The sequence below is a fragment of the Parasteatoda tepidariorum genome, chromosome 8 (genome assembly GCF_982258835.1).
Source record: "Parasteatoda tepidariorum strain Cologne lab strain chromosome 8, Ptep-v5.0, whole genome shotgun sequence".
Lineage (NCBI taxonomy): Eukaryota > Metazoa > Arthropoda > Arachnida > Araneae > Theridiidae > Parasteatoda > Parasteatoda tepidariorum.
The window spans coordinates 95,808,242-95,820,679 of NC_141762.1; the positions used below are offsets into that span (position 1 = coordinate 95,808,242).

The 12,438-nt window shown below is 34.5% G+C and overlaps 1 protein-coding gene and 1 long non-coding RNA gene across 2 annotated transcripts; both read right to left on the reverse strand.

Annotated features, from left to right (window-relative positions):
- Positions 1 to 4,766: 4,766 nt before the first annotated feature.
- Positions 4,767 to 5,513, reverse strand: LOC147806558 (uncharacterized). Its single transcript, XM_087149677.1, has one exon. The coding sequence runs from the start codon at positions 5,511 to 5,513 to the stop codon at positions 4,767 to 4,769; it is 747 nt and encodes a 248-aa protein (XP_087005803.1).
- Positions 5,514 to 7,700: 2,187 nt separating this feature from the next.
- On the reverse strand, positions 7,701 to 12,072 carry LOC147806559 (uncharacterized). The gene is made up of 3 exons (XR_015435962.1): positions 11,224 to 12,072; positions 8,616 to 8,765; positions 7,701 to 7,824 (listed from the first exon to the last, which is right to left on the reverse strand). It is a non-coding gene; the product is annotated as an uncharacterized LOC147806559 (long non-coding RNA).
- Between the last annotated feature and the right edge of the window lie 366 nt (positions 12,073 to 12,438).

Here is a 12,438-nt window from a genome sequence, read left to right on the forward strand (position 1 = left end):
GTTAGCCTGCATATACTCGGCTGCTAATGGCAACACAGGGGCAACCACGACCGTGAACTTAATACAGTTGTCGCGATCAGAAAAAGCACGGTGATCTTAATACAGCTCTCCCGGTTTCTCACAAAACAGCAATGATACAAGTAGTGGTATCCGTTCATCGAATTCCATCACAGCTATAATTCTGGTGGGGGATAGTACTGTAGTGTGTCAACCACTACAAAAATACAATTCCAATTCACTAGTATATAAGACATGTTAACTCGATCCTATGTCGGGGTACCTTTTCATAGATCAAGGTTGGCATTGTTGATAATAACTTTCCCCACAAGATTTCTTACTGCCCCTAGAAGAAATAAATATAGGAGAAAATAGCTTGACTGTGGTAAATTTCAATATCATGAATTGCCTTGAGAAACAACGTATTATGCCAGATAATAGTAAATAATGCAGTTAGAATTTATTTTTTGTTAAAAATGTGTTTTGATTAATAATATCTGATAACGTAAAATCCATAGAAAAGGTCGACAAATAATCCATAAAATAAAGAATTTCTGTGGAAGTTCGTCTGACTGCGTGTAAACAGGGTCGTAAGCTCTAAAAATGCGAAGTTCAAAATGAGTAAAATTTTAAGCAAATTAAGAAGCTCGATTTTGATTTTTTAATTACATTTTAAATTCAGTGACATTTAAAAAATGGAATTTTCTCATTCGATTAGCTGAAGCCAGTGTTGTAAAATAAGATATAGAGGATTCCGTTTTTTAAATATTTCAAAGATATCATCAGTTATGTTTGCTATGTTATATTTTTATTCGGAAAAAAAATTTTATTAACGCGTTTTGTTATACATAGTCTCGCAGTCGACTGATCGTAAAGGCGAAGCTCCCAATAGAACACCGAAGACAAGCATCTTTGGCTGCAGTCAGTAAGCGGGTGGGTGATCACCTTGATCATCCTGCATAGGGACCGAGAGTGTGCGGTATCGGTCCTCGTGAAACTATTCTACCGTAAAGTGCTCGTCGTCAGGTAGGTCGCCTTGCTACCAAAGCAGGGGAGCAGTCCTCTCTGCAGAGGATCAAAATTGCGATGGCACGTCGTCGGATCATCCTCAGATAAATTTCCCGAATCGTCGACAATAGCCCATTGTGCGACTCCAGTGAGACATAAATAACGTACCTACCTGTTATACATAATTTATATTTTTTTCTTATGCAAGTTTAAATGAATGATTATTATTTTAGCGCGTGTGTTCATTTATGCTGGAGAATGATAGTCCATTCAAACGATGATATTAAACATATAACAGATTTAATGAATATAAGTAACTACAGTGTAGTTAAACATAATTGTAATACAGCTTCAGAAATCACGCGAAGGAAATAGCGAGAGTCTCTAGCGTCAGAGCTGATCGTTGAGATCCGCCATCGTCAGGTGCTCGAACAGGAATGAAGAGTGGCGTTCCCCCTGGTAGAGGTGAGGAAAAGGAATGACGTCAAACTCCTTGGTATCGCCATCTGTTGATGGTGGTTGATACTAGTCGCTACAGGAGCCTCCCTCTAAACGACGGAGTCGCTGTCACAAGTCTAGTCTCTGTGGGCTTTTTACTATTCGGCCCGCACGTGTCTTCCGGGTGGGATTTGTAGGAGGTGCAAATGTGACACGTTTGGTTACAGGCTTGGGAATAGTCAGGTCTAGGTTCTCCTCGGGTAGTGGAAAGGTCTCGTTGTCTAAAAAGTCCTGGTTGAGGAGGTAAGCAGGCTTCACTCTATCGATACTGACAGTCTTTGTTTTACCTTTCACGGAAATGGTGAAGAATTTATCTAGTCTTTTTAGAACCAGGAAGGGACCATCGTACACCGGTTGCAAAGGCTTCCGCTGGGCGTCGTGCCGGAGGAAAATGTGGCTGCAGGTGGCAAGGTTCTGAGGGACATAGACATTCCTCTGGACTCCATGTCTGGAGGTAGGAGTGGGCTTTACCTTTTCCATGGTACTCTGTAGCCTCCTTGTGTAGGCATCTGGAGGTTCGCCTGTGTTCTCTGAGAGAATTTCGTTTGGCAGGCGAAGTGTTTGGCCGAAAACCATCTCGGCTGTCGTGGCCTGAATATCTTCCCGGAAAAAGGTGCGAAGTCCCAGCAAAATGGATGGTAAACATTCCACCCAATCGTCAGTCAAACATGCACGTAGAGCTTGTTTTAGTTGCCTGTGTTGTCTTTCAATAAGACCGTTTGATTTTGGGTTATACGCGGTTGTATGAACATGGGTTATGCCGAAAAAATTATTAAACGAATGAAAAAGATTTGATTCGAATTGCGCTCCCTGGTCGGTTACGATTTTTCTTGGTACACCGTAGCGCGACATCCAGTGCGTATATATAGTTTTCGCACAAGTTTCGGCAGTTTGGTCGGATACGGGGATAGCTTCAAGCCACCTGGAAAACCTATCGATAATCGTTAAAATGAATCTACAGCCTTGAGATAAAGGAAGTGGTCCAACGAGATCTATATTGATTTCTGAAAATTTTTCGGATGGCACTGAAATATTTTGAATAGGGGACCTAGTGTGCTTGTGCACTTTAGATCTTTGACACTGAATGCAAGTTTGAACAAAGTTAGCAACATCTTTTTTAATATTTTTCCAAAAGAATCGCTCAGTCAATAATTTAACAGAAGCTTTAACACCAGGGTGGCATAATGAATGAAAAGAATTAAATACACATAAACGAAAAGGTTGGGGGACATAAATACGTTGTTTCCCGTTTTTGGTATTGACGTACAGGTTTAGTCCGTGTTCGGGAATGTATATTTTTTCTATGCTCAAACTATCAGCTTTGGGGTCGTTTATTAGTTCTCCTAACTCTAAATCGTCGTTTTGATACTGAGCTAAAAGATTGTAGTCGATTTTCGCCGTACTTATGGATTCAGAGTAGATTCGCGACAAAGAATCAGCCGGGGCATTTAGACGACCGGGTAAGTACCTGATGTCAGTTGTAAATTCACTGATGTAACAAAGATGTCTTTGAATTATCGGAGCTGCTTTTTCCAATTTTTGATTAAAAGCGTGCGAAATCGGTTTGTGATCAGTAATCACTGTTAAAGCGCGACCCTGAATAAAATGTCTGAAATATTTGATTGACAAGTAAATCGAAAGAAGTTCACGTTCGTACGTACTTTTTACGGTTTGAGCTCTGTTAAAAGCAGTGCTATAAAATGCTAGAGGTTTGAATTTATCTAAAAGTTTTTTTGGATCAAGAATCTCATTTTCTATAGAACGATCGTCAAGTTCACAAAGTGAAGCACCTGCATGTGTAGCACTGGCATCAGTTAACAAGAACAAATGAGAATCTGGCCTTGGGTGAGCTAATAATGTAGCATTTGCTAAAGCGTTTTTCACGTCTTCGAATGCTTTTAGCTGTTCACTAGATAAGTCTATACTCTTTTTTGGTTTGTATTTACCCTTAAGTAAGTTATGTAAAGGGGATAAGATTGCGGCGCAATGCGGTATAAACCTTCTATAGAAAGTAATAAGACCTATAAATCGTTTTAATTGTTGAAGGGTACGCGGGGCTGGGAAACTTTTTACAGCTTCTACTTTATCTGATAGAGGCTGAAGCCCTTCACATGTTATTTTAAAACCTAAAAATGACAATTCATGGACGCCTAATACGGATTTCATACCATTCAAGATTAACCCGTACTTCGAAAGTCTTTCAAAAACTATTCTTAAGTGCTCTTCGTGTTCGGCTTCTGAATTACTGTATACTAATAAATCGTCTAAATAGCAGAAGACAAAGGGGAGGCCGCGTAAAATGGTATCCATAAACATTTGATATGATGATGCGGCTCCCTGCATTCCAAAATTTAGCCGCGTAAATTCGTATTTACCTAACGGACAGACGATAGCGGTTTTATGCTGGTGAGCCTCGTAAACTGGAATTTGAAAATAGGCTCGAGTCATGTCAAGTTTACTGAAAATTTTGCTACCAGCTATCTGATTGTTTACATCTTGGATGTGCGGGACGGGATATAATTGGGGATTCGTGATTTTATTTAGCATTCTATAGTCACAGGTCATGCGAAAAGTGCCCGCTTTATTTTTGACTATATGAATCGGTGAACTATAGGGTGAATTACTCGGTTTTATAATACCTAATTCTAAAAGGTTCTCGATTTCTTTTTTTACAAATGTATATTGTTCTGGGTTTAGTCTGCGTGATTTACACTGAACTGGAGCGTGATCTCCTGTTTCGATATAGTGCAAAACATCGTGCATAGGGGGATCGATTTTAGGGTTAAATGGTCTCGTTAACGAAGGAAATTGTTTTAAAATGTTGCCATATTTGTTTAGATTAACAACAGTAGAAATCGAATGAAATAACGAATCTCGAAAAATTCCTTTGGTGCTAAGTTCGGTAAGAGGGTCAGTTAAACAAAGTTTTTTAAAATCGATTAAAAGTTGAAAATGACTCAAGAAATCTGATCCTATTATCGCGTATTTTGTTTTAGCCAAAATGAAACGCCATGTGAATTTTCGTCGCAAACCTAAATCGACAGAGGTTAATTTAGTGCCAGCGTTTGGTATAAGTTCGCCGTTTGCGGCATACAAATTAAATTCGTTACTATCTTTAATTTTATTTGGGTTAGAATGCGGTAGAATACTGATTTGGCTTCCGCTATCGATTAAGAAATAAGTACCGCTTATAGCATCTTTTACAAAAAGACGACTTTTACTGTTATGCAAATGAACGGCGTGCGTCTCGTCAACCGTTCGCGTTACTCGTTTTTTGAATCATTTACGTAGTTAGGAACAAAATTACAGGGGCTTCTACATCTGCGTGCCTTATCTTTAAATTTTTCATGATAAAAACACATGCCTGAATTATTCTGTACGCGGCGGGGTGTGTTAGATCGGTTTCTACCTTTATATCTAGTTCTGGATTTACTTCGAGATAATCTATCAACTTTAATTGTGAGCTCTTCAATTTTGCTGCTTAATGCTGCAATAATAGGGTCGGGATATTTTGAAACAGCGTGGGTCTCAAATTGCTGTGGATTCGATAGAGCAATTATTTGATCTGCCTGTCTTGCTAAAGCGTCTAACGGTTCGTTAGAAATCGCGAGTATACCTTGCACAAAATTAGGCAATTGATTGAGAAACAAAGTTTTTAAAAATTCATCCGATAGCGCATCGTCTGCTAATTCTCGCATACGTCTGAGCAAAGTTGTGGGTTGTTGGTTATCTAACTTCAGTTGTGATAACAAAGTTTTAATTTTAGTCTGCTTAGATTGCGAAAATTCAGCGATAAGAGTTTGTTTTAGTTTTGCGTAAGTACGGTCGTTAGAAGTCGGATCTAGTAGCGGTCTGACTAATTTTAATTCCTCGGGTCCGAGGGATCCTATAACTAACTGAAATTTAGTTAAATCATCGTCAATTTTATTTAAGAAAAACGTGGCCTCTACATTAGCAAAATATAGATCGGGTTCTTTACTCCAGAAACTGGGCATTCGGATGCCTGCCATGTTTGAATTTGTCACGTGTAGCTTAAGACTAAAGGTTATTCGAATGACAAAAATACACCTAAATTATAACTAAATAAAAGCTCTACGAGATGCCTGACAAACAATCAAGTAAAATGAAATACCACTGACCTGTTATTTTTGTAATCCTTGGCCGATTAACATAGGTTGCGTGTTCAACTCCGGGTCACCATCTTTAGCGCGTGTGTTCATTTATGCTGGAGAATGATAGTCCATTCAAACGATGATATTAAACATATAACAGATTTAATGAATATAAGTAACTACAGTGTAGTTAAACATAATTGTAATACAGCTTCAGAAATCACGCGAAGGAAATAGCGAGAGTCTCTAGCGTCAGAGCTGATCGTTGAGATCCGCCATCGTCAGGTGCTCGAACAGGAATGAAGAGTGGCGTTCCCCCTGGTAGAGGTGAGGAAAAGGAATGACGTCAAACTCCTTGGTATCGCCATCTGTTGATGGTGGTTGATACTAGTCGCTACATTATAATCGTGGTAGAGTCGCGATGTCTCAGGGGAGAGAGCGTTCGCCTACCAGTGCGACGAACCGGGTTCGAATCCCAGTCGATACGAATTCCACATTCGGCTTGCATCAGCCACAGCCCTTATGAAAAAATCGAGGTATAAATGAGGTATAAACAAGGTATATTTTAAAGGTATAAAGGAGGTTGTTATTTAAAGACGTCGTTGAGGTTGAAAAGGGTGCAAATGAATACCTCAAAACCAACCTCAAATATACCTTAATATATACCTCCAGAGGTATATATGTTTCAACTTGAGGTGTTTAATTTTACATCTGGGGAGAGGTAGATATTTACTACTTTAAAGTGTTTCATTTTCAACCTTAGGTTATTACTTATCAGCTTGAAGTATATTTATTTACACTTGTGGAAGTATTTATTCAACAACCTAAAGTGTGTCATTTTACACTTCAGGTTATTATAAATCAACCTCGGGTGTATTTTGTTCCACTTCAGGTAATTATTTTTCAACCTCAGGTATCTAATTTTATGCTTGTAGAGATATATATTTTTCAACGTATGGTGTGTCATTTTACACTTCAGGTTATTTCAAATCAACCTCAGGTGTATTTTGTTCGACCTTAGGTTATTACTTATCAGCTTGAAATATATTTTTTTACACTTGTGGAAGTATTTATTCAACAACCTAAGGTGTGTCATTTTACACTTCAGGTTATTATAAATCAACCTCAGGTGTATGTTGTTCGACCTCAGGTAATTATTTTTCAACCTCAGGTATCTAATTTTATGCTTGTAGAGGTATATATTTTTCAACCTGAGGCATGTCATTTTACTCTTCAGATTATTTCAAATCTACCTCAGGTGTAATTTTTGATAGTTGGAAAGGTGATTTTTTACTAACGTAAGGTGTATTATTTTTCACCTCAAATATAGGTTTTTATGCTCGTAAAGGAAATTTTTTTAATCAAACTAAAATATGCCATTTTTCCCTTCAGGTTATATTTTTTTATGCTAATGCTGGTATTTAAATATAATTAAAATGTTTCTCCTTAGACTGCCAATTTTAAACCTAAAATATATATCTTTTCACTTGTAGAGGTATTTATCACTCTGATGGAGTTTTTAATGTTACACATTAGGTGGTAATTACTTATTAACTTTTTACGGTCTGTCTTAATTTTCACTGCTAATCCTGATGCTAAGAAACTATTTTCTAAACACATAGGCGGAATACGGATGAATCTTTCTTTCGAAAGAATTTTCGACTGATTTCCATGTATTGTGTGAAGAAAAGTAAAATGCAATGCAAAGAATATATCTTCCTTTAATTTTGAAATACAACTCATTGGAATGTATTCTTCCTCACACAATTCAGAATAGGAATTTTCACTTAACGCCTTTAATTTATAGTTTGTGAACCTTGTGCTAATTTGCAATTAAATAGTTCATAAAATTTATTAATCTTGAATTAACATGTAGAGTTGAATAATGTTAAGTATGCTGACTCATAAACCTTAAAAGAACATTTCAAATGTTTCTGTAATTTTAATAATTTCAATTAAACTATCGTGAAAAGAGGATACATTTGTTTCAGAAAAATGTGGGAACTCATTTATATAGAACAGATGTTAAAGGCGCTAATTTTTTGTAAAAGCGAAATAACAGCAAATTTAAATAATTTAGCCAGCTTACAAATAAAAACTTTTATTAACAAAAAAAAATTAATTTTTCGTTCAAGAAATCAAAATTCTTGACAATTACTCTGCTTCTTCTGCAAGTTTGCTGTGCTTACGTTATTTGGAGCATTGGAACCTATAAATAAAAAATTTGAATTAGCGAGAGTCATATTTACATTGATAATGACAAATTTTAAAAGATTAGAATAATATTTTAAAGCTTATTTCGTTGCATAAATCACCTTTTATTATTATTTCTATTCAATTTTGAATAAATAAATGGTTTCTTTAGTAACAGTAGATGAATAAGAATAATAATAATGACCTGCAAAACTCTCCTCCCAGTATATTTCAATTCTTTATTTTGACTGTTTAAACATATCACTTAAAAAAGCTAATTTTTCTATAAGATGCATATAAAAACTTCTGTAGAAATAACACGCTTATTGAAATTCTTAATTTTCCAATAATTCAACCGACCATTTTTAATTATGGATTGTTATGTTGATATTTAAATTTTTTTCTCAGCAAAGTTTGAATAAATTCAATTACACTGGCCTGCTTGTTTAAATTTTTAGTCCAATTTCGCAAAAGAAATTGTACTAAAACCAATTCTCAATGCTGCTGATTCCGAAAATAATTGTCTATCACGTAAGGTTTTTAAAAACAAAAGGTCATTTTCAACCTTTTATTTAATGTGATCAAGAATCAATCATCTTTTAATAAAAGAATGTAGAACATCAATGTTTTGTGTTTTTCATGCCCCATCGAAATAAAAGCAACATTAAGTTTATATGTTTACTTGCCTGAGAGAATAATTTAAGATAATGCTATAAAATAATGTTTTCAAAAATCAAAGATCATGCGAACTTTATCAGTAATTTTTTAGGTGAAAAGATTTCATTGAATCAAAGGAGAATAATTTACTTGTCTTTTTTCTTTTTGGTGTATATTTAGAGTTACTCCCAGGGGAAGGCTCTCCAGTTACTAGTCTCCACTTCCTCCTAGCTGCAGAGCACGTATTATTGACAGCCTTATTCAAACCTTGAAATTCTGGATGCCATTTACGGAGCAGCTCTGTAAAAGTTGCATGTTCAAGTTGAGTAAAATCAAGTTATATAAAAGTTGCATAGCAAGTTTCATTTGGAAATTTTCAGATGAGATTTTTTTTTAAGAAATTGAAGGAAATTGAAATATATATTTATATAACTTTGATAAGTTACTAATGTTGACAACAAAAATCCAGAGTCAATAATACTTTTAAACTTTTTTAACTACAATATAAGCAGATTAAGTATAGGTTCACCAAAATGATTTTAATATTTAATTGAAATAATAAAATTATTTTTTTGGAATAGCTGTCTCAGTAAATTTGTTTTATACAATATTCTTTGTGGATTAAGGATAAAAACTATTTTATTAGAGCACACTATTTATACGAAAAGTTTTCATGTTCTTTTAGTCTCTTTACGAGTCTTCACGAGTCTTATTAAAAATAAATTGAAAATCATTCCAAAATATTAAACTGCATCATGTTGATCTAGAATAATATTCAAGATTTTGCCTTAGCGGACTAAAAACTAAAATAAAACTAAACACAGTGGCGCGACAGCCCATAGAGGGCCAAGGTCTACTGTGCCCATTTCAGTTTTCTTGACCTTGGGCTCTGGGATGCAGGAGCAGATGTTCCGGTTAGGTGGTCAGCCGAACGCGGAACCCCCAGTGTTTAGTTCCCAAGCATGCTTGGTACTCATTTATCGACCCACTGAAGGGATGAAAGGCTGAGTCAACCTTGCCCGGCCCAAGGATCGAACCCAGGACCTGTGGCACGGAAGAGCGGGGCGTTGCCTTAGTGGACTAAACGGACAAAAAGTTTGAATTTTGCATGAGAATTTTTTAAGTGGATGCCAGTTTTCCTTCACCAATAGTTGCCTTTTTGCTAACTAACTTCAGATATTATTTAATAGGTGATACACATACAAATACTTTTAAGATACTCAACTAAACCAAGCTTATGTATAAAAGGGCAAGTAAACTTAAACTAGGCTGCATTAATTTCTTCGTAAAAATTTTAGTAACTTGTACTTGTCAGAATTCAATATGCTGTTGCTGGAATTATTATGGTGTTATTGAAGAAATGATTTCTGGTGAAAAGATGCGTTCTCTTAATCTTAATTTTAATGTTGAACTAAGCCATATTACACAAGTAACTAATTCTGGCAACTTTAACTTAATTCCTGTGACAAATATATCTTCTGTTTGTATTTCCATCCAGTGCGATGACACTGGAAAAATTTATTTTGCTAATGTGGTGAACAATCTAGAATTAGAATAACTTTTTTCTCTCTAGAGGCAATGTATATGTAAGTTCAGTAATCCCCGCTTATATATAATGTAATCGCTGTTAATATCAATCACTTATTATTACCGAAATTATTCGGTTCTGATTTTTTTTCATTGATATTATAGTTTTCTGTGATCCTTACATAATTTAATGTTATTAGAATTTAATTTTCAAAATTCTTTATTTATTAGCGTTATATTTTTATTTACTCTGCACATTTAAAAATAAAAAAAATTCTTTTCTTTCTCTGCGATAATGTTAGAATTTCCAATTTCTCATCATTTCTGGAGTTTAAAAACAAAATATTTTTCAGATTATGAAAATTTTTGAAGTTTGCTTTATTAATTTGTGAGGGGGGTTAAAAAATTAGTTCACTAAAATTAGCTTGAATCTTATCTCATATTACATATATTTTTATTAAAAAAAATTTCAGATTTTATTAGGAATTCTCATAGATTTTTTTATGAAATTTGTTGATTTGATATGGTAAACTTGTTTCCTACCTTAGAATCACCTGTTAATAGTAAACATTAATTTAAAAAAATGAATATTTACTTCGAAAAACAGGATTGTTTTTTTTCTTCATGTTTGTAAATATATATTTTTATGAAAATGCAACTTTTGAAGAAATATTAAAATTTTTGTGTGATGTATTTACCCTGATTGCAATTTTTATTGTATATGTTTATTTTATTAGTTAAATATGTATGTTAGATTTTTGTTGAAGGCAACAAATATGCATTTCGTTCCTTACAATAGTATTGTTTATTTGTTTTATTACCTGCAATATATAAAAACTGTTAACTTTCAATTTTCAGTGATTTATTTATAAGAGAAATTATGAACCTTTTACTCAATCAGCTTGCATACTGCTACGTTAAAACATATACATTTAAGCAAAACAAAAAGAATAGTTATATTTGAATAAATTACAAACAATAAAATATACTGTGCGTAACCTGCTGTAACGATTCACCAGTAACGTTACCCTAAACAGCGACGAGAAATATTTAGATTGATCTGTCTTATTGCTAAGCCTACAACAATAGCCTCAAAGAATATCCTCCTACTTAAATAATGTAAGATCAGGACGCGTCTTTAAAACAAAAATAATGAAATTTAAGTTTGAAAATTGAGGCATATTTGATTAAAAGTGACAAAGCTAAATTAATAAATGTCAAGCACACTTACCGAATTTTAAAGAAACTTTCGATTGTAAACACACACGCCATTTGCCGGCTAGCACGGAACTCTGGGAAGTGAGCTAGTTGATATGAAGTGTACTTTAAACAACCTTAAAACAACCTTAGGTATAAATAAAATGACTTCATACATCTCAATAAAGACCTCACTCTCTTTAGTTGAAAAAAATTATATTTTTTATACCTCGTAAATACCTCTTTTGTTACAAGTGTAAAAAAAACAACCTGGTGAACCTTAAAAACTGCCTCATGAGTCTGGTTGATATGAAGTGAATTTTAAACAACCTCAAAATAAGCTTAGGTATAAATAAAAGGACTTCATGTACCTCAATAAATATCTCACTCTCGTTAGTTGAAATAAGGTCAATTTTTTTATACCTCAAAAATACCTCTTTTATTACAAGTATCAGAAAATCAACTTGATATACCTTAAAAATCACCTTATCAGTCTGGTTGATTTGAAGTGAATTTAAAACAACCTCAAAATAAGCTTAGGTATAAATAAAATGACTTCATATACCTCAATAAATATCTCACTCTTTTTAGTTGAAATAAGGTAAAAAATTTTACACCTCAAAAATACCTCTTTTGTTACAAATGTAAGAAAATAAACCTGGTATACCTTAAAAATCACCTTATCAGTCTGGATGATTTGAAGTGAATTTTAAACAACCTCAAAACAAGCTGAAGTATATATAAATCAACCTCGTACACCTTAATTACAACCTTTACGAGGTATAATTTTTATTTCTGTTTTCTCTGCAACCTTAAATATACCTCAAATATACCTCAAAACAACCTTAATACCTCAAAAATACCTCAAATCAACCTTAAATATACCTTAAATTTTCATAAGGGAGTGCTGACGTGAAATATCCTCAGTGGTAGACGGTCCCATGGGTCCCTTTGCCGTCAGACTGACTGAGGTAGGTTCTCGTAATCTTCCTCTCCATGTAACGCAAATGCGGGTTAGCTCCATCAAAAAGTCCTCCATGAAGGCAAGGTTGCATCCTCACCTTGGTTGCTTAGCAACGAAGTATTTCTCTCTTGTCTACCGCATCACTTCCCTCACGTAGTGATATCATCACTCGTTGCCTCTAAGTCCAGGCCTACGTCTAAGCTAAGGATGATGAAACTTAGCTTATAGCTTACTTTTAAACAAAAATGTTTTCGAAATACTTTTAAAAAGTATATGTATTTGATA

Coding starts and splice junctions, on each gene's coding strand:
- LOC147806558 (XM_087149677.1), bottom strand. CDS start 5,513: ATGGCAGGCATCCGAATGCCCAGTTTCTGGAGTAAAGAACCCGATCTA.